A 22,961-nucleotide genomic window follows, 5' to 3' on the forward strand; every position below is an offset into this window, starting at 1 on the left:
CCCTCCCATCAGGTGTCAAGAAAGAAAGAGCACCACCACTTTTAGGAGATATCTGTATCGGGAAGTTTTTAATGTTTGATGTGTCAGTGTGGTTTTCTATGTGCTGGAAGCTGCCCTGAGTGGCAGGGGAAACCCAGTCAGATGACTGGCACATGATGATGATGATGGTTTTTCACACGGATGCTGATGGCTTCACCCTGGTGCCTTGCCAGGGCAGGGAGGCCGGGGTCTTCCTAAAAATACTTAGCTGAGCAAGGCTGGATGCAGCTCCTGCTCCCGAGAGTGGCACATGCTGGAGCAGTATGTGGGCTTGCTCAGTTGGGAGGGGGCAGGGGATGTTTAGCTGCTGATCCATTACAAAGTTGGAAACCAGATCTCACCCAGCCCTAGTGGCTCCTCCAAAGGATCCCGGGAACCGAAATGAGAGGGGCTAGGAGACACGTCCAGTCCTGCCTCCCTGCATTCCCAAGGCTGCCATTCCCAGAGGGGTCAGCAATCCACACTTCTTGCCAGGGAACTCTGGGAATTGTCGTTTGGCAGATGGGGGGGGGGAGAGGGTCTCCCATCCAGTCTCCCCACATAGGGGGCTGCCTCTCCCCACTCCACAGGGCTCCTCCTGCCTCCAGTTCCTTGGATGCTTATCTCTAGAATCATAGAATCCTAGAGTTGGAAGAGACCCCAAGGGCCATCGAGTCCAACCCCCTGCCAAGCAGGAAACACCATCAGAGCACTCCTGACATATGGTTGTCAAGCCTCTGCTTAAAGACCTCCAAAGTAGGAGACTCCACCACACTCCTTGGCAGCAAATTCCACTGTCAAACAGCTCTTACTGTCAGGAGGTTCTTCCTAATGTTTAGGTGGAATCTTCTTTCTTGTAGTTTGGATCCATTGCTCCGTGTCCGCTTCTCCGGAGCAGCAGAAAACAACCTTTCTCCCTCCTCTATGTGACATCCTTTTATATATTTGAACATGGCTATCATATCACCCCTTAACCTCCTCTTCTCCAGGCTAAACATGCCCAGCTCCCTTAGCCGTTCCTCATAAGGCATCGTTTCCAGGCCTTTGACCATTTTGGTTGCCCTCCTCTGGACACGTTCCAGTTTGTCAGTGTCCTTCTTGAACTGTGGTGCCCAGAACTGGACACAGTACTCCAGGTGAGGTCTGACCAGAGCAGAATACAGTGGCACTATTACTTCCCTTGATCTAGATGCTATACTCCTATTGATGCAGCCCAGAATTGCATTGGCTTTTTTAGCTGCCGCATCACACTGTTGGCTCATGTCAAGTTTGTGGTCAACCAAGACTCCTAGATCCTTTTCACATGTACTGCTCTCAAGCCAGGTGTCCCCCATCTTGTATTTGTGCCTCTCATTTTTTTTTTTTGCCCAAGTGCAATACTTTACATTTCTCCCTGTTAAAATTCATCTTGTTTGTTTTGGCCCAGTTCTCCAATCTGTCAAGGTCATTTTGAAGTGTGAGCCTGTCCTCTAGGGTGTTAGCCACCCCTCCCAGTTTGGTGTCATCTGCAAATCTCTGTTATTCAATGCGACTTTCCCCTCAATCCGAAGGGGCCTCATTTGCATGCCCTGTTTCTCTTGCCCCAAAGCCCCCTCCCCAAAAAGGAAGGCAGCATCTGGATCCCAAGGAAGAGCAGAGCTGCAGACCTCCTGCGAACTCGCCCCCACCCTGGTTTGGCAGAGTGGACAAGGGAGGACCCTTGACTTGGGGGTCTCCCCCCAGCATGCATGAACAGGGACCCCCATGCAGTATCCCTGCACCCCTGGGACCCCCTTCTCCCTATGGCACCCTCAGGGGGAAGAGAGAGGAGACTTGGCAGAGAGGAATTGGGGGCAGGACCCTCTGCTCCTTGCCTTGGGGGTCTCTCTCCAATGCAGAACTGAACTGAAGGGTTCAGTCAGCCTGCTTATATAGAGCTGCTTATACAAAGTTGTTATGTAACTGTAACCACTTTCTGTAACTATCCAATCACTGAACATCACTTTCGATCCTTTATTTGCATATGTGGACCTGAGTAAAAACTATCTACAGTATCCCCCTGCTGGCCCAGCGTGAGAACTTCAGTACATAACACAACCTTTTCAAAGTTTTGATAAATGCTAGTTACAGGTAGCCGTGTTGGTCTGCCGTAGTCAAAACAAAATAAAAAATTCCTTCCAGTAGCACCTTAGAGACCAACTAAGTTTGTTATTGGTATGAGCTTTTGTGTGCATGCACTCTAAGGTGCTACTGGAAGGAATTCATTTATTTATTTATTTTGGGAAATGCTGTTCTGCTTGTCCCAAGGATCGCTGCTCAGGGGCCCCTTCTCACCCCACTTCCCTCCTTGAGGCAGTCCTGGTAGCGCCTCGCCTGCTTCCGGGGGTCAGGGGCCTCCTGCTCCTTCTGCCAACTGGGCCCTGGCCTTTTGCCCCAAAGTCCTGCCCTGGCGGCCCTCCTGCGCTGCCCCTCTGCCAAACTCTGCCTTCTGCCTTGCTGCCTCAATTGAGCTCCTCCCAGTTTGGATCTCACTTGTCTGCTGGCCAAGCTGTTGCCCCAGTTTCCTGCTTGCAGGGAGGCCATTTTGCTTCTCCTTCACATTGGAGAGAGGGCAGTCCTTTCTCCCCTTCTCTCATGTCGACATGGGTGCGGTTGTGGAATATAGATCTGAAGTCTACAGGAAGCTATGGTTTGAGGGGAAACTATATGAAAATGATGTGTAGATGTTATTTGATGACATTCATGTGGATGATACTGCATAAACAAATACTTTTGATAACAACACAATACACAAATAAAATTTAATGGGGCAAATCATTTAAAGAGATGAGCCCATAATCACGATTCATCTGAACCTGGAATTTCCCTAGGCTGTGATTGTACCTTTAGGCCTTCACATTTTGGGGGGAAATGAAGGCTTGCTGGATTATGCCCAACATGAGGGATGTGCAGATGAATTTCCTTCAGTTCTGGGCAGGCGCAGCTTGGACCTACTGAGCTAAGTGCCACCTCCTGCTAATTACTCTTCAAAAGAAATAATAAGATTTGTAGGATTCCAAGCCGGGAGGATGACTCCTCACAGGTTCACCATGCATGATGCAACTTCCAAAGCAAGGAACACCCCGGGGAACAGATAATCCTCCCCATCATTAGCAGAATTGCTGGTTTCCATCCTGAAAAACACAAAGTGCTTCCAGAGCTCTTCAGCTACATCAACAATCAACATCTGAAGTTATAAAGATCTCACATTATTTAGAACTAGATTTGGGTCTAGGCAGGACTCTGTATCATTCCTGTTATGGTCATTTCCCCTCTGTCTGTTAGGGCATTCATCTTTGGCCACTGGAAAATCGGACCTCATTCTATGGCTCTTAATTAACACACATATCCAAGCAAACTGCTTCATCGCAATTGACCTCCCTTTCTTTTGGAGAAACTGATTTGCAAGGTTGCACCATTTCCCCCTCTTTATACACCAGTGCTGTGATAACCGTTGCTCTGTATGAGGATTTTTTAAACAAAAAGAATTATTTTAGATGTTGTTGAGGTCAATCCTGATGAACGTGGTATGTGATGCTGCAGAGGCAAAGATGGGAGGCTGCGTTTCATGGCTCTGTTCTTCCCACAGAATCATGCTGGTTGCAATGCTTCTGCTTGTCCTGCTGTGTCATGTTGTGGGCCAGAAACATTCCATTAACTGTAGCATACAAGATGATCCCCTCCCGATCCCTCATGAATTTTACCATCCTGGAGACCTGGTCATTGGAGAGATTGTTTCTCAGGTCTTCTTCCTCCATAATCTCCTCTCTTTCCTGAAACAGCCGACACAGATTGTGATTAATGAGCCCATGTAAGGCACCATCTCTCCCTCTCACTCATGCTGCTTATGTATTAAGTTCCAAGTATAGTTGCTGAGAACTTATATTTAAGGAACAATTGTGTTTGTTCATTTCTGGAGTGAGAAAAGTGGCACCTACAGCACATTGGTGGCAGAAAGCATTCCTAGTTTTCTCTCAAAAGTGTTCTTGAAATGTATGGAAGTTGTGGTCTGTGCTGGAATTAGGTTGGTGATTGTGCTGGGAAACTGAGGCACTCTGCTCAAGAGAAATGAGCAAAAGCTGAAATAATAGTGGGAACAAAGGGGCAGTGGAAATCCCCCCAAAATGCATAATGAAAGTGGCTTATCAAAGGTTATGGTTAGCCCCTACATAAAGGTGAGTCAAGCTGGGAGCAAACAGGTCATCAAGCTGCACACGTGACAGTATAAAACCATATGTGTAGCTGCAGCCCATGTAGTCTCTTGTCTGCGCCATGAGATGGATGAGCCACCATTCTTGCATAAGAATAAAGCCTTTTTGCTTTGCTACCCATTGCCTGGTGATAGTCTCCGCCACACAACAAACCTCAACGTGGCTGAGTCCCACAAGAGCACTTCCACCAGCCTTGCACAGAATATCTACATGGAGGGTTTTGCTCCTTCAGTGAAGACAGGAGTGAGGAAGCATAACTAAATCTGGGTGATATTAAAGCTAGTTATTCCCTCCCGCTGTCAAACATTTTATTGCTTTAAGTACACTGGAGATGAACCAGCAATCAAATATGACGAGAGTATAGATGCCTTTGGAAGTATAGTCTGGACTCCTCGTCTTGTTCATTTAAACATATATAAATAGGCGCAGGCAAAATAGTATAGGGATGTGTGTTCATGCACGGGTGTGTGTGCGATTTTAAAAGCTGATCCTAAAACATAATACACTAGCTATTATTACAAGGCTTGCAGTTTGAATTTCTTCTTGCTTTCTTCTCTCATTTTATCACCAAGTTGCAAATGCTCTTCAGCTGCATTAATATATCCAGACATTAAATAATCCATTATTAGTTACGTGATGCAATTTTATCTTAGTTATCGTTCGATTGTGTCTATTGATATAGAGATTTTCAGTAATAACTGCATAGAATGAAATAACGAGATTGTCAGTGGAGAGTAGGTGAAATGGTCTCATTCTATTTCACTTCTCTTCTTTGAGTTTCCTTTTAAAAATACTAGGAAACAGGTCATCCCTGAAACACAGTACTAAACTGGAAGCCAGGAAGGAAATAATGATCAAATGGGGAGGAAACCTGGGAAAGTGTGTGCCCATGTTGACATGAGAAAAGTTAGGATGGGGGAATCACATAGGTTCTCTCTAGGTATGAATTTAAGGGAAGCTTGTGCTAAGCTAATGGTGCAATGGATTATAACAATAATAAATAGGAATTAAAGTGATTTTGGGAAATGCCAATAAAAGAATGAAAATTGTAATCATGTGGCTGATTAGCAAGATGAATAAAGAAAGAAAATGGGAGAAAGGTTAGGTATATGAAACTCAAGGAAAAAAGGCAGGTTATACATTTAATAACTAATGAATAAACATACTGATCCAGTAGAAATAAGATTAAAACTATACAAAATATTTTATGTACATTGTGAGAACATGTAAAGAAAATCTTAACTTTACACTCAGTTGATTGGCAAAGGGAATGACTCAACTGAGGTTCAAACTGCAAGTCAATCTTGGAAACAAGCAGATGAGAGAAGAAGAGTATGAATGTCCTTTGGTTGCTTCTGTTACTGTTGTTTATTAGCAGCTTTAACAACTGTAACTTCCATGACAGTTCGGTGCCAAAGAACTACCAGCACATCCTGGCCTTGGCATTTGCTGTCCAAGAGATCAATGAAAACCCCGACATTTTATCCAACGTCTCTCTGGGATTTCACATCCTCAACAGCTACTACACTGCCAGGATGACCTCTAAGGCCAGCCTCAGCCTCTTTTCTGCACAAGGGAGGTTTGTCCCCAACTTCCAGGGTCACAACCAGAAGAAAGTGATAGCTCTGATCGGAGGATGCATCTCCGAAATCTCTGCGAATGTGGCCGTCATTTCAGCAATGTACAAGACTCCACAGGTAAGCCTGTTTCTGAGAGAATAGAGAGAACACATCATGGTTCTGTTCAGGGAAGTTTTTAATGTGTGATATTACTGTATTTTTGGTTTCTGTGGAAGCCACCCAGAGTGGCTGGTACAAATCATTTATCATCATCATCATCATCATCATCATCATCATCACGGTGGGATCATCATGATTTTGGAAAAATTGCCTGTTATCCTTTGGATAAATGCAGGTTATTTTTTAAAAAATGATATTTATTGAAAATTTTTTAGAATTACAAAAGAAAACAAGGTAGAAAGGAGAAAGAAAAAACCAAGAAAAAACAAACCACATCTGTCACGGCTGCCTCAGGTCCCAGCTCACAAAGGACCAACGCCAGTTTCTCTTTATATACAAAGGTCTTTATTGAAGTCCATTAGTTGTTCCACAGTAGCGACGCGCAGCCGTACGTCTGTAAGCTTAGACCGTAGAAGTCCCCTCTGAGTCGGTCCCTCCCCTACACCAGTTTAAGAAGGCTGCGCTGCTCCACCTTTTCCTTCCTCTCCTTTTCCGCAGGGTCTTCCTGCCCGCCGGGGTTCCTCCCCTCCTGGATTCCCCTGACGCTGAATCCTCAGACTGCTCTCCCTCCCTCCTGTGGGCTTTGGGACCTGGCTCCTCCTCCGGGCTCCCTGTTCTTCCGCGCGCCTGCACATTTGAACTTGGCGCGCGCGCCCAACTTCTAACCTTCCTCTTGACAGCTACACTACTCCCCTCATTACTCCCCTCCCCTTCCAGGAGGATGGCTTGCTCTGACCTCCCCTCTTTCTCTGCTGCCAGAGCTGCTTCCCCTGTCACACTGGAATCTCCTCCCCCCTCGCTGCGCTCTGGTGGGGAAACTGGTCCTGACTCCCAGCTGCCACTTTGGGATTCCCTGCTGGCCCTTTGCCCTCGCTGTGTCCCCCCTGGAACTCCCCTTGTCCTGGCCACAGGCGAATCTCAGATTCGCTGGAGAGGCTCATGGAATCCCTCGGACCCCTCTCATCTTCCTCCTCGCAGTCCTGGGATTCTTCCCATCGCTCTCCATCTCCTGCCTCCCCTGTGCCTCTGTCCCTGAACCCCTGACAGCCGCCATCCATCCTCCAACCGCCTCCAGACACTCACACAGGACTTCACCGCCTGGGCCCATCTCACTTGCCGTTGGTTGAGTACTCGTGCCGTTCTCCAATACTCTAGGTTCTTGTGGTCAGTGCACACTTGCACCTTATGTTGTGCGCCAATTAGCAGGTGCCTCCATCTCCGGAACGCTTCATGAATAGCGAGTAGTTCTCGGTCGTACACCGTGTAGTTCCTCTCGGATTTGTTCAGCTTTCGCGAAAAAAAGGCACACGGTCTCCACTCTGACTCCTCCTCCCCTGGCTGCAGAAGCACCGCCCCGATCGCTCTGTCTGATGCGTCCGTTTCCACTCTCATCGGTTTTTGTAAATCCACATGCAGGAGCTGTTCTTCAGAGGCGAAGGCCCTTTTTAGTTCCTCGAATGCTCGCTCCGCCTCCTCCGTCCAAACGAATTTCTTCTTACTGCTGAGACAGTCCGTAATGGGCGCCGTCAGGTGGGCAAAGTTTCGGATGAACTTACAATAGAAGTTCCCAAACCCTAGGAACCTCTGCACATCCTTCTTTGTTTTGGGTGTTTTCCATTCCAGCACCGCCTGGACCTTGCCGGGATCCATGGCCAATCCCTTGTCTGACAGGCGGTACCCCAGGAATTCCACCTCCTTGGTATGAAACTGACACTTCTCCAGTTTCACCCACAGCTGGTTCGCTTGCAGCCTGCTCAACACTTCTCTGACATCTCTGACATGCTGCTCCTCATTCTCTGAATACACCAACACGTCGTCTAAGAAGGCCACACAATTCTTGTAAAGCAAAGGCCCCAGGACGTGGTTCATGAACGATTGAAAGCACGCAGAGCCTGCTTGTAGACCGAAGGGCATAACGAGATATTCAAAGGCCCCCAAAGGGGTGAACATGGTGGTTTTCCATTCATCCCCCTTCCTTATTCGTATCAGGTTGTAGGTCCAGCTTTGTAAAAATCTTTCCCTTCCGCACCCTTGTCAAAATGTCGTCAATCCTGGGCATAGGGAAGGCCACTGGTTCTGACACGGCGTTCAAGGCCCTGAAGTCACACACCAGCCTCGGCTTGTCCGTGTTTTTTTTATCCACAAAAAACACTGGGCTGCCTCCCACCGCTCTGGACTCTCGGATGAAACCTCTCTTCAGATTTTTGTCAATGAACTCCCTTAGTTCCAACATCTCCCTGTCTGACATGGCATACAACTTGCCTACTGGGAGCTGTGCCCCAGGGAGTAAATTGATTTGACAGTCAAAGGGTCTATGCGGGGGTAATTGGTCAGCTTCCCTTTCGCTGAAGACGTCGCGGAGATCTGCGTATTGTCGTGGTACCTTCACTTTCTCCGTTACTTCAGTCCCTGCTAGGGTGGCTTGGGCCCCTGCCGAACCCTTTCCCTCTTTGCAGTGTTCTAAGCAATGTGCTGACCCAAAGGAAACCACTCTCTGATGCCAGCCCACCAGCGGATCATGTAACGCTAGCCAGCTCATCCCCAAAATAATGGGAGCTCCTCCCAAGGTGGCCACAATAAACGCTATCAGTTCGGTGTGTCTTGCCACCTTCATTATCATTGGGACGGTCTGCAAGCTGACTTCTCCTCCCAACAGCTCCCTGCCATCGATCGTGGTCACCTGCAGGGAGTTGCTTAAAGGGATCGTCTGTATCTGGTGTTCAGCTGCAAACTCCTTGCTCATGAAATTGCAGGAGCTGCCTGAGTCCAACAGCGCCTTTATCTTTAGAGGGTGTCCGTTTGGCAGCTCTAGCGACACTTCTATCACTAGGGCAGGTTTAGGAGGTTCCGGCGTGGGCACTTTCACTGCTCTTTGGCCTGGCTGCTGTGCCCCGACGGTGGCAGCCAGGCGTTGGCTTTTACTTGCTCTGGTACTTCTTCCTCTCTTCCCTCAACAGCTCCCGCCATCCCTTGCCATTCCTTCCTCTGGGGGCAGACTCTGGCAAAGTGACCTGGCTGTTGGCAGAGATAGCATTTCCGGGCGCCTTTTCCCTCCTTCTTTCCCCCCTCACTGGGCTTTGAAACTGTGCGCGCGCTGTTCCGATTTCCATCGGCTCTGCCGGCGGGAAAGTTGGCTCTGGAATGTCTGGAATGCGGAACTCCCTCCAACGTTCCCCCTTCCCTTCCCGCCTCTCCAAGGCTCCCGCCTCCTGGCGCGCTCCTATGGTCAGCGCAGATTTGGTCAGCTGGTCCATAGACTCCGCCCTGGGCGCCTGGGAAAGTTCATCCTTCACCGCCGAAGAAAGCCCTTCTTCAAACAGCATTTGAATGGGTTCCGCCGATAAGTCCCACCCCAATCTGTGAACCAACATGGTGAACTCAGTCCAGTACTCACGGACAGATCGGCTCCCCTGTTTGCAAGCCACTCCCTGCTCAATATCGCTGGAAAACATCAGATCCATGGCGCGAAAGAACTTCATCGTGTCCTTTAGGACGTCATTATTCGCTGCCATCAGGGGCCTAACCCAGTCTCTCGCCCCCTTTTCAAGATGCCCAATCACGAAAGCTACTCGCGATTCCTCGTCAGGGAAGTCATCAAACTGCAGATTGAGGGCATATTGCATCTCTGTCCGAAAGGCATGATAGTCCTTGGGCTCCCCCCCCCAAAACTTCTGCACCAATCCTGGTACCTTTCTGGCGAGCTGGGTGGCTTTCCCCTTTTTGTCTGCATCCAGAGCCCTCCTCTCCTCAAGCCTCGCCGTCTGCAGCGCTAGCTGGACCTCCAACACCCGGTACCTTTCTTCCAGGCTTGGACCCGCTCCAGCTCCTCCTGCTTCTCCGGTTCCGGCTGGGTCGCTCATGATGCCTTCTCCTGCACAAGCTGCTTTCAAAGACTGTCGGAATGCTGTGATGGGATGATGAGCTGCTTGTGCGTAAAATCGTAGTCCCTCAGAGTTTGTTCAAGTCCACAAACCTCTGTCTGTGACGGAGCCCCTCAGACATGGCTCCTCTAGTCACTGGCAGATTCCGACAGTGGCTGCTTTCGGAATCGCTTCCAACATAAAAGCTCCTTAACGGAAACACGTCTTCTGGACTCACGGCGTGACAGTTTCCGGCGAGGAGTGGGTCTCCCTATGGGAGGTCCAGAAACCTCCCCACTGTTCTCGCTGGAAGTGTCCCTGAGCCATCCCTCCTGCTCGCTTTCCCTCAGAGACCCACCTCTCCCCCTGCTGGTTCCTGCTTCAGCTGCTGAGTCTCTCCCAACCTCCGTGAGCCCTTCCACCACCTGTCCCTCCGATGGCAGTTCCCTGACAATAATGTTCTCTCTTAAGGCATTACATGCCGTATATTTTATACCGGTGGTCCACAACTGTTCCCAGCCAGCAAACATAATATTATGACCCACATCTTGTGCCCATTTAATCATTGCAGATTTAACCGTTTCATCCTGAGTATTCCATTTCAACAGCAAGTTATACATCTTAGACAAGATCTTAGTTTTGGGTTCTAACAGTTCTGTTTCCAACTTTGACTTTTCCACCTGGAAGCCACTTTTTCTATCTAAATTAAAGGTCTCTCTTATTTGGTAGTAGTAAAGCCAGTCTCGCACTTTATCTTTTAGTTTCTCAAAGCTCTGCAATTTCAATTTGTCTCCTTCCTGCTCCAAAATTTCCCAATATTTCGGCCACTTGGCCTCCATATTGGGTTTTTTCAGAGCCTTCGCCTCCATTGGTGATAACCACCTTGGGGTTTTATTTTCAAGTAAGTCTTTGTATCTTGTCCAAACATTAAACAATGCTTTCCTGACAATATGATTTTTAAACGCTTTATGAGCTTTAACCTTGCCATACCACAAATATGCATGCCACCCAAAAACATTATTAAAACCTTCTAAATCCAAAATGTCTGTGTTCTCAAGAAGTAGCCAGTCCTTCAACCAGCAGAAAGCTGCTGCTTCATAATAGAGCTTGAGGTCTGGCAGGGCAAATCCCCCTCTTTCTTTTACATCAGTTAGTATTTTAAATTTTAATCTGGGCTTTTTGCCCTGCCAGACGAATCTAGAAATGTCTCTCTGCCACTTCTTGAAACAATCCATCTTGTCTAAAATTTGTAATGATTGAAACAAAAACAACATTCTTGGCAATACATTCATCTTTACAACAGCAATTCGGCCCAACAAGGAAAGCTTCAATTTTGACCATATCTCTAAATCCTTTTTAACCTCCAACCAACATTTCTCATAATTATCTTTAAATAAGTTCCCATTTTTGGCAGTCATGTTAATCCCCAGATATTTCACCTTCTTAACCACTGTTAAACCTGTCTCATTCTGAAATCTCTCTTTCTCAATAGTTGTTAAATTTTTCTCAAGGACTTTAGTTTTTAACTTATTCAACTTAAATCCAGCCACATGACCAAATTCTTGAATCAATTCTAATACTCTTTTAGTACCGGGTTCTGGCTCCTGTAAAGTCAATACTAGGTCATCTGCAAAGGCTTTCAATTTATATTGTTTAGCTCCGACCATTATACCTTTAATCAAATGGTCCCTCCTAATCATATTTAGCAAAACCTCCAGGACCGAAATAAAAAGTAATGGGGAAATTGGGCAACCTTGTTGTGTCCCTTTCTCTATCTTAAATTCCTCTGTCACCACATTATTCACTATTAGCTTAGCTTTTTGTTCTGAATAAAATGCACCTATACCATTTTCAAATTCTTGACCAACCCCCATCCCCTGAATATTTTTCTTCATAAAACTCCAAAAAATGTTCTCAAAGGCTTTCTTGGCATCCACAAAAATCAAAACTGCTTTAGTAATAATGTCTTCTTGTAATTTCTCCAAAATGTTAATTATATTCCTTGTATTATCAGACAAATGTCTACCTGGGAGAAAGCCAGTTTGGTCCTTGTGTATCACTTCCCCTAATACTTTTTTTAGCCTTTTAGCCAAAATATCAGCAAATATTTTGTAATCCACATTCAGCAGGGATATGGGTCTGTAGTTCTTAAGTTCTGTCTTTTCAGACTCAGTTTTCGGTATAAGTGTAATAAATGCTTCTTTCCACGACTCTGGCGCTTTCCCCCCCTCCAAAATTTCATTACAAACCTCCTTTAGTGTTTGAATTATCCAGTCTTTCAAAGTTCTGTAGTATTTAGAGGTTAAGCCATCCAGCCCTGGAGATTTTCGCACTGCATATTCTAAATGGCACCTTCTACGTCCTGTTCCGTAATTTTGTGGTTCAACATTATCTTATTTTCTTGAGAGATTTTTTGCAGTCCATTTATTTTCAGAAACTGGTCTATATCAAACTCTTTCTGGGGCCCTTCTGTATATAATTGTTTAAAGTACCTCTGGAAGCATTTTCTAATTTCCACTGGATTCTGAATGTTTTTCCCTTCCACTTCCAAATTAGTGATGGTATTAAGTTTTTGTCTTTTCTTCATCTGCCATGCCAACAATTTCCCACATTTATTCACCGATTCAAAACTCCTTTGTCTCATTTGTTTAATTTTCCATTCAATTTCCTGATTTATCATCTTCATATATTGCACTTGATATAACTTTATTTCTCTCAGAATTTCTTGTGAATTGGGTTTCACTCTCAATTTCTTCTCGCCCTCTTTTATTTTTTCCAAAAAATTTTCCTTCTTCTCATTTTGGGCTTTCTTCTTTAATGAATTCTGTTGAATCAGAAACCCCCTCATGACTGCTTTACTTGCATCCCAGATTACTCTTTTTTCCACAGTAGTTTTCAAATTTATCTCAAAATAGTCTCGCGAGGTTTTTTGGGCCTTCTTAATCACCTCTTGATCTCTGAACCAAGTGTCATTCATCCTCCATCTGAAGGAACCAGTTGGTGTTAGTTTCATCTCCATTTTCACAGCAGTATGGTCGGAGCACGTCTTAGGGCAGATCTCAACCTTCCTGATCTTGGGTACCAGCCCTCTAGTTATCCAAATTTGGTCAATTCTTGTCCATGTCTTTTGAGCTTCAGAAAAGAAGGTTCCCTCTCTTGCCAGGGGATTCCTAACTCTCCAAATATCAGTCAAGTCCATATTGTCAGTCATTTCAAAAAAAGTTTTTGGTAGTCTGCCATCTTTCGTAACTACCTGTCTCTGCGACTTGTCCATGTTTGTGGATACCACTCCATTCATATCTCCCATCAAAATAATGATATAGTCCATATAATCCAACAATGTCTCATGCAACTTTTTATAAAATTCAGATTTCCCCTCATTCAGTGCATAAACTCCAATTATTAAAATTTTTTCTCCTTGTGTTTGAATTTCAATTGCAATAAATCTGCCTTGGTCATCTTTAAAAACAAATTTCGGTGAAAGGCTCTCCTTTGCATAAATGACAACTCCTCGCTTTTTAACCTTATCTGATGAAATAAATTCTTGACCCAGTCTCATGTTGATCAATATTTTCCTGTGTAGCCTTATCACATGTGTTTCCTGTAAACAAATTAAGTCCAAATGCTCCTTTTTCAACAAATAAAAGACTTTTCTCCTTTTCTCCGTAGAATTCAGCCCATGAATATTCCAGCTTAATAGTTGCAGAGACATGTTGTATTTAAATTATTTTCCTCCAACTGCTCCCAATAACTCCTCTTGTTCTGACGGTGGTATCACTTTCTGTGGTATGTCCAATCCCAAGCGTGTTAGTGCCTTGTCTACTGCTGCTTGTCGCATGGCTCCTGGTTCTCCTTCCACTTGTTTTTGCAGGTCCTCTTCGTGGTCTCTCAAAAAAATTTCTTTCTCCTCCACTGATCTTATTTTGAATTTTTTACCTTTAAAGGTAAAGGATAGGCCTTGGGGAAATTCCCACCTAAATATGATTCTGTTTCCTTTCAGCAATGACACCAGATCAGTATAGTTGGACCTGAGGTCCAAAGGTTGTTTCGGGATATCCCCTGTATGAATTCTTTGATGGGAAGTGAGATGGGCGCTTTGACTGAAGCTCTTCCCACATTCCAAGCACTGATATGGTTTCCCCCCTGTATGAATTCTTTGGTGGGAAAGAAGATGGGCTTTCTGACCAAAGTTCTTCCCACATTCCAAGCACAGATAGGGTTTCTCCCCTGTATGAATTCTTTGATGGGAAGTGAGATGGCCGCTTTGACTGAAGCTCTTCCCACATTCAAAGCACTGATAGGGTTTCTCCCCTGTATGAATTCTTTGATGGGAAGTGAGACTATCTTTCTGATTGAAGCTCTTCCCACATTCCAAGCACTGATAGGGTTTCTCCCCTGCATGAATTCTTTGATGGGAAGTGAGACTCTGCCTGTGACTAAAGCTCTTCCCACATTCCAAGCACTGATAGGGTTTCTCCCCTGCATGAATTCTTTGATGGGAAGTGAGATGGCCGCCTTGACTGAAGCTCTTCCCACATTCAAAGCACTGATAGGGTTTCTCCCCTGCATGAATTCTTTGATGGGAAGTGAGATTACTACTCTGACGAAAGCTCTCCCCACATTCCAAGCACTGATAGGGTTTCTCCCCTGTATGAATTCTTTGATGGAAAGTGAGACTCTGCCTGTGACTAAAGCCCTTTCCACATTCCAAGCACTGAAAGGATTTCTCCCCTGTATGAATTCTTTGATGGGAAGTGAGACTATCTTTCCGACTGAAGCTCTTCCCACATTGGAAGCACAGATAGGGTTTCTCCCCTGTATGAATTCTTTGATGGAAAGTGAGACTCCGCCTGTGACTAAAGCCCTTTCCACATTCCAAGCACTGAAAGGATTTCTCCCCTGTATGAATTCTTTGATGGGAAGTGAGACTATCTTTCCGATTGAAGCTCTTCCCACATTGGAAGCACAGATAGGGTTTCTCCCCTGTATGAATTCTTTGATGGAAAGTGAGACTCTGCCTGTGACTAAAGCCCTTTCCACATTCCAAGCACTGAAAGGATTTCTCCCCTGTATGAATTCTTTGATGGGAAGTGAGATGGGCGCCTTGACTGAAGCTCTTCCCACATTCAAAGCACTGATAGGGTTTCTCCCCTGTATGAATTCTTTGATGGAAAGTGAGACTCATCCTGTGTTTGAATCTCTTTCCACATTCCAAGCAATGATATGGTTTCTCCCCTGTATGAATTCTTTGATGGGGAGTGAGACTCTGACTGTGTTTGAATCTCTTCCCACATTCAAAGCACTGATAGGGTTTCTCCCCTGTATGAATTCTTTGATGGAAAGTGAGACTCTGCCTGTGACTAAAGTGCTTTCCACATTCCAAGCACTGAAAGGATTTCTCCCCTGCATGAATTATTTGATGGGAAGTGAGACTATCTTTCCGACTGAAGCTCTTCCCACATTGGAAGCACAGATAGGGTTTCTCCCCTGTATGAATTCTTTGATGGAAAGTGAGACTCTGCCTGTGACTAAAGTGCTTTCCACATTCCAAGCACTGAAAGGATTTCTCCCCTGCATGAATTCTTTGATGGGAAGTGAGACTATCTTTCCGATTGAAGCTCTTCCCACATTGGAAGCACAGATAGGGTTTCTCCCCTGTATGAATTCTTTGATGGAAAGTGAGATTGGAGCTGCTACGGAAGCTCTTTCCACATTCCACACACTGATAGGGTTTCTCCCCTGTATGAATTCTTTGATGGCAAGTGAGATGGGTGCTTTGACTGAAGCTCTTTCCACATTCAAAGCACTGAAAGGGTTTCTCCCCTGTATGAATTCTTTGATGGGCAGTGAGACTATATTTCCGACTGAAGCTCTTCCCACATTTGGAGCACTGAAAGGATTTCTCCCCTGTATGAATTCTTTGATGGGAAGTGAGTTTCTGACTGTGTTTGAAGCTCTTTCCACATTCTCTGCACTGATACAATTTCTCTCCACTGTGAGTTCTTTCATGTGAAGTGAGGCTATTACTCTGAATGAAGCTGTTTCCTTGATGGGAGGTGGACTGGGAGCTCTGACAGACGTTCTTTCCACACTCTGAATATTTATTTGACTTCTCCGCTATGTGGATTCTGGTGTGGTCCCCCTTGTTCTTCCCTTCCAATTCATCAACATCTGCAATGAAGAGAGAAGCGAATTAGAGCCTCAGGAAGAAATGGAGCTCCACATTATTGAACAAAGTTAATGAATGTTTGGGATAGAGAAAAAACTGAAGAGTCTGATGTGAGGCCTTACTATAATTTTCACTGCCTTTGTTGGCTGGTATTTACTGACATATTGCTGGCTTTTATCTGGGATAAATTTTGTTTCGCTCAATCCTGGAATCCATTCCAAGGTCAGTCATCTCTTTGGTTAATCAAAGGCAAATAGAAGGAAAAACCACAAACCTGACAGAATTTAATTCAACTTCCCTTAAAGCTCTGAGGCCGACATTTAAAAAGACCAGGGAAGTTCAGACAAGCTTGGTCATTGCTTAAAAAGGAATGACTAGACAAAGAAAATTCAGAGAGGAAAGAGTTGATATCCCTCCATTCAGGGCTCATGGCGGGGATGTTAGCATCTCAGATGCTGCTGGTCCCCATCCAAATAGTGGAGGTTCATCACAGAGGTATGTATGGAGGTTCAAAACTGATCTTATGATCCAATAGGGAGTTTTACCGAGAGAGTCCATGATCCCACAATTCTTCTCCTTGACTTCCTTATGCAGAACTCTTTGGTCAGGATCCAGCAACGTCCACACCTTGTCTGTAAAACAAACAGCAACATCTTCACCTGCACATGCCCCATCAGCAGTGTCCTCAATCTGGTTGGTCCAAATTTAAATTTATATGTAAATTACCTTCTTCACTTTGAACCCCCCCCCCGCATGTTCATGAGGAGACCAGGGAAAATGACTATTACTCACACTTAATCTAAGCACAACAGCCACAAGAGCTCCTGTCTAGGCATCCGGCTATGTGGTGTTCAATGTTCTCTGTTCTCTCCTGTTTTCCCTTTTTTGTTTCCGTTTAAACCATTTCATGAACCCAAAACTCATACACTGACTACTAATGATGAACCACATATTATAGATCAGGCATGCCCAACTTGAAGTAGGCTGTGATCTACGATCCAATATAAAAACTGGCAGTGATCTACCACCCAGGGATGGGTGTAGGGTAGGTGGGCGCGCACCGGCTTCTTCTTCTGAGGGGCCAGGGGGCATTCAGACTGCTTCCCCTGGTGCTGATTGCTTCCCCTGACATGCCAGGTATGCGCAGCGGCAAAACATCCCCTCCTGTGAGAGGAGCTTGGCGGTTGCTTCCTGGACTGGGCCCACACATTGTGTTGCAACAGCCCCTCAGGCACATCTCCAGCAGAGGGAAGGCCGCAATCTATGAACATTCATCCCACAACCAACGGATTGATCGCTATTGACGTGTTGGACATGCCTCTTATAGATATTCCTGCAAATTTATTCTGCTATTTTTGAGATATACAAATGACATGAGAAGACTCAGTCTACATATTTGTATCATTTATTATTGCTATGATCCTTGTTTTTAAAAGCAATAAAAAGTTATTCCAAATATCCATAGAAACAACATGAAAGACAATTGGCTAATGTCAGGGAACTGCCATCGGAAGGAAGGGAGGTGGAAGGGCTCACACAGGTTGGGAGAGACTCAGCAGCTGAAGAGGGAACCAGCAGGGGGAGAGGAGGTGAGCTGAGGGGAAGTGAGCAGGAGGGATGGCTCAGAGACACTTCCAGCGAAAACAGTGGGGAGGTTTCAGGACCTCCTGTAGGGACACCCACTCCTCGCCGGAAACTGTCACGCAGAGAGTCCAGAAGACGTGTGTCAGGGGTTCAGGAGCAGAGACGCGGGACAGGGAGGAAACAGAGAGCGAGGGGGAGGAATCCGAAGGGAGGATGAGTGATGATGACGACCCGAGATCTCCGAGTCTTTCCAGTGAGTCAGAAGATTCTCAGAAGGGAGCACCAGTGGTCAGAGCAAGGGGGGGACCCAGGGGGACACCCCAGGAAGGAGGGACCAGAGAGGGTTCAGAGAGCAGCAGCTGGAAATCGGGGCCAACGTTCCCAGCTGAGAGCAGCGGGGAGAAAGGGGAACAGGCATCGGGTTCCGGAGGCTGTCAGCAGGAGGGAGGGCATGAGTCAGGAGTAGTCACGCCCTCATCAGGAAGCGAGGAAACGGTCAAGAGGAAGGTAGAGGGTTGGGCGCGCGCGCCAAGTTCAAATGCAGCGGAAGCTGGCGCAGTAAGCAGCCCGGAAAGGGAGCCAGGTCCCAAAGCCCGCCGCAAGGAGGCAGAAGGGTCAGGGGGGTCCTCGTCAGCGTCAGAAGAGAGTAGGAAGGAGGGGACCTCGGGGGGCAGAGGGACCCCGCGTAGAAGAGAAAGGCGCAGGAGGTGGAGCAAGGCTAGGGTATTAAGTTGGTGTACAGGAGGCAGGGAGTCAGACGGGACTTCGCCAGTCTAGCGTAGAAGACGTAGAGCTGCACGCTGCAGTTCGGAAATGAAACCTGTAAATCAATAAAGACTCTTATAAAGTGAATGCTGGCCAGCGTGGTCCTAAGTGAGCTGGGATCAGGTTGCAGCTCTGACAGTAAGTCCCGTCCCATTTTTTTTTTCCCGGGGACACCTGAAACCTCGCAGCGGGAGCAGAAGCTGCGAGGGGGAAAGAATCGGTGTCTGTTGGCAAGCTCACAAAGGTTGGCAAAATGACGGAAGAAGAGAAATTTACAGCTTTGCAACAGGCAGTAACGCACTTGAACTCGGAAATACTCGCATCCAGGAAAAGGGAGGAGGAGGCAGCGGCTGCCTACAGAGATCTCCAAGCCAGGTTTGATGCGTTCGTTAAGCAAGGGCAACCGGGACCCAAACCGGAGGGAGTTGGGTTGGCACGGAGAACAGGCGGTCTTGTAACTCATTTTGATGGGAATTTGCAACAGTACCCCAATTTCAAAGCAGATGTCCTGTGCGCACTGCAACTGCTAGCAAAGGACTTTAGAGATGAGGAGGAGAAGGTGGGATTTATCCTATCCCATTTGCATGGAGATGCCAAAGCGTGGCTGCGCAATTTGTGGAGGGATAAGGACCCAGCGCTTCAGAGCGCAGATGCCTTTATCAAAGCGATGGATGCGTGCTTTTTATCCAGCTTAGACGTGGACCTTGCTCGGAGGGAAATACACGTACTGAAACAAGGGAGGGCCAGTGTACGGCAGTATCACGCCCGCTTTTTTGCATTGGTCAGTGCCCTAGAATGGGACAGGGATTCACCTCCAGTCCGAGACCTGTTCTGGGAAGGTCTGAGCAGCGCAGTTAAAGACGAAATTGCGAGGGGGGAGAGGCCCCGGAGCACGCAGGAGGTGGTCCAGAGGGCGCTGGCTGTGGGGGTGCGGCTGGAAGAACGTCCGTGGAGCAGGGAGGAGGGGCGCAGTGGGCGCGAAGCAGCGAGAAGTTTCTCCTTCGTTCCCAGAGAAGCTGCGCGTGCGCAATCCACGCCTCCACCAGGAGGGGGAGCGGAACCTATGGAGGTGGGAGGTGCCAGGGCTCAGTCAGCAACCAGAGCCCTAGCGCCGGGAGCAGTCAAAACTCAGCCTCCTAGAAGGAACCGGAAGTGCTACATCTGCGACAGCCCTCAACACATGGCGAAAGAGTGTCCCCAGAGGCTCCACAAGCACACTGCAGCCTCCGCAATGGTGACTGAAGCAGTTCAGCACAGAGAACCACAGCAGGGAAACGACGGAGTCTGGCTGGAGACAGAGGCGCTGGGGCCCAGCCAGACGTGTCAGTGAAACAGTCCCCAGAGATTTTGCAGCCCACAGACCCCCTCCCGCCCAAACCAGTGGTGCAGCTCACCGCATCGCTCCAGCTACCCAATGGACTCACAATAGACGTGCCAATCACCATTGACTCGGGAAGCAATGCGGATTTTATGGGGCAAGATTTCATCGATAAGCACGCTATACAGTTGCTGCCTGCCACGCTGCCCCTGCAGGTCATCACGGTGGATGGCAGGGAGTTGTTAGGGGGGCAGGTGGTGAAGCAAACGCCACCGATGGTGATGCGGCTTGGGAATCACAGTGAAGTCATCAGTTTTAATGTCACCCAACTGTCTGACACGCCCATTGTCTTGGGCATGAGTTGGCTGGACAGACACAGTCCGACGATGGCTTGGTATCAGCGGCAGCTGATCTTCGGCTCTTCGTATTGTGCAGAACACTGCATCCTGCCCAGGCAGGAGGGGGAGGAGGAGGAATCACAGCTGCAGTTGGGAACGATGCAAGCGGTCCCCCACAAGTATGCGGACTTTCTGGAGGTCTTCTGCGAGAAGGAGGCGGACAAGCTACCCCCTCACCGACCATATGACTGCAAGATTGACCTCCTGCCTGGGGCGACGCTGCCAAAGGGGAAGCTGTATTCCATGTCTGAGGACGAACTACAGGAACTCAAGCAGTTCATTGATCACAATTTGGAACGCGGTTTCATCCGAGAGTCCACGGCAGTAGGGGGCAGTCCTGTTTTCTTCGTGAAGAAGAAAGACACCCCCCAAAAAAGACTTGTAGTTGATTTTCGCATCTTAAACAAGATGACCAAGCCCTCTGATTTCCCCATGCCCAGGATCGACGACCTCCTAGCGACGGTGCGAAAGGGACGCGTGTTCACCAAGTTGGACCTGCGAGGGGCGTACAACCTCATCCGCATGCGGGAAGGCGATGAGTGGAAGACAGCCATGTTTACGCCACTGGGCACCTACGAATACAGAGTTATGCCATTTGGATTACAAAATGGTTCCCACTGTTTTCAAGCTTTCATGCATCACGTGCTAGCAGAGCTCCTCTACAAGAAGTGCGTCTGCTTCCTGGATGACATCCTGATATTTTCCGAATCGCAGCAAGCACACGACCAAGACGTCAGAGAGGTGCTGAGCAGGCTGCAGCAGCATAGACTGTACGCCAAGCTGGAAAAGTGCCAGTTCGACACGACTGAGATGGATTTCCTGGGCTACAAGTTGTCGGACAAGGGGCTAGCCATGGACAGCGCCAAGGTTCGCGCGGTGTTGGATTGGAAGAGTCCGCGCAACCGGAAGGAGGTCCAGCGGTTTGTCGGCTTTGCCAATTTCTATCGCAAGTTTATCAGGGGGTTTGCGATGCAGACGGCGGCCATTACTGACACGCTCAGCTCCAAGAAAAAGAAGTTCATCTGGACAGAGCAGGCGGAGCAGTCCTTTCAAGCACTCAAGCGTCTCTTCGCGTCGGAAGAGCAACTGCTGCATATCGACCCCAGCAGACCGATGCGGGTAGAGACAGACGCATCAGACAGAGCCGTGGGAGCCGTCCTGCTGCAGCGAGACCCGCAGGGGGTTTGGAGGCCGGGAGCGTTCTACTCCAGGAAGCTCAGCAAATCGGAACAGAACTACACCATCTGGGACAGGGAGCTGCTGGCCATTCATGCAGCGTTCAAGGCGTGGAGGCACTTCCTGATCGGCGCCAAACACACCGTGCAAGTCTGCACGGATCACAAGAATCTGGAGCACTGGCGCACGGCGAAGTTCCTGAACCAGAGGCAAATTCGTTGGGCAGAGTTCTTTGCGGACTTCGACTTCCGCATAGAGTACGTCCCAGGCGACACCAACGTCATGGCGGATGCACTGTCCCGAAAACCGCAATACCTCGAGGAGGCGAAGCCAGTGGCGGCCATGCACATCTTCGCACCAACGGCGTGGGCGTGCGCTTCAGCTACAGTGGACCTGGATGCGGTGCGGCGTGCGTTACAGAACGACGCATTTGCGCAAGCGAAGATGGCAGAGGTGCACAGCGGCAAGGCGAAGAGCGACGACTTCCAGGTACGGGACGGCTTACTCATGCGCAAAGGGGCCATCTACCTGCCGGGAGACGAACTTCGCGCCAAGGTACTGCAGCAGTTGCACGACGCGCCCACGGCCGGCCACTTTGGCACGGAGAAAACGGTGGAGCTAGTCACAAGAGACTTCTGGTGGCCCAGGATGCGTGGGGAAGTCGCGGACTACGTCGCGAGGTGTGACACCTGCCAGAGGGCCAAGCCGGTGCACAAACCACCGGCGGGACTGCTGGAACCGCTGCAAACGCCATTTGAACCATGGGAGAGAGTGGCCCTGGACTTCGTCACGGATCTGCCCAGCTCCAGAGGCAAGACAGCAGTACTAGTAGTGGTGGACTTGTTTACCAAGATGGCACATTTCATTCCATGTGCGAAGGTAGCCACGGCGGAACAAACCGCCAAACTGTTCATCGACCACGTGTTCAGAGTGCTCGGTCTGCCACGATCTATAGTGTCCGATCGGGGGCGCCAGTTCATCTCGAACTTCTGGCAGCGGCTGATGGGTTTCCTGAACGTCAAAATCAACCTGGCGTCAGCGAGACACCCGCAGACCAATGGGCAGGCGGAGCGGGTCAATGCCATCATGCAGCAGTACCTGAGATGCTATGCCAATCAACAGCCTGCGACGTGGGTGGATTACCTGCCGCTCGCCGAGTTCGCCTACAACAACACAAAGCACGTGTCCACAGGGGTAACGCCGTTCTTCGCCAACAACGGGAGACACCCCAGGACCTTCCCGGGCCTGGAGAGGGTGGAGGAAGGGGAGCCTCAGACGGCGGACGCCTTCGCATCAGAGTTGCAGGAGGTCCACAATCAGCTCCGAAGGCAGCTGGAGCTAGCGAAGCACGCATACAAGGTGCAAGCTGACAGACACAGGCGGGTTGGCGAAGAGATCCAAGTGGGAGACTGGGTCTGGTTGGCAGCACAAGCAGTGCCGGCCAGATCGTTAGCTAAGAAGAAGTTGGGGCACAAGCAACTCGGTCCCTACCAAGTCGAAGCACAGATCAACCCGGTAGCTTTCAGGCTGGCGCTGCCGGAGGGCTCCAGAATGCATCCGGTGTTCCACAGATCGGTGCTCACTCCCTACAGGGCACCTCACAGATTCCAGGAGCCGGGAACGGCACCGAGTCCACTCCGGGAGAGTACCGAGCAGGGGGGGTCAACACAGGAGGATCCCATCAACGAGGTCACAGAGATTTTGG

At 48.3% G+C, this 22,961-nt stretch overlaps 2 protein-coding genes across 2 annotated transcripts in view; one reads left to right on the forward strand and one right to left on the reverse strand.

Annotated features, from left to right (window-relative positions):
- The window catches only part of LOC309514872 (vomeronasal type-2 receptor 116-like), a 112,858-nt gene that overhangs the window by 35,165 nt on the left and 54,732 nt on the right, over positions 1-22,961 (forward strand). The gene's annotated exons all lie outside the window — the stretch shown is intronic.
- The window catches only part of LOC309514839 (uncharacterized protein), a 38,405-nt gene continuing 24,857 nt past the window's right edge, over positions 9,414-22,961 (reverse strand). The window contains exons 4-5 of the mRNA XM_082192215.1: positions 16,561-16,647; positions 9,414-16,017 (exon numbers count right to left, since the gene is read on the reverse strand). Coding sequence (XP_082048341.1) covers positions 13,571-16,017; positions 16,561-16,647 — 2,534 coding nt within the window. The 3' untranslated portion in view covers positions 9,414-13,570. The remainder of the gene's footprint in view (positions 16,018-16,560; positions 16,648-22,961) is intronic.

The sequence above is a fragment of the Podarcis vaucheri genome (assembly GCF_965113315.1).
Source record: "Podarcis vaucheri genome assembly, chromosome: 12".
Taxonomy (NCBI): domain Eukaryota; kingdom Metazoa; phylum Chordata; class Lepidosauria; order Squamata; family Lacertidae; genus Podarcis; species Podarcis vaucheri.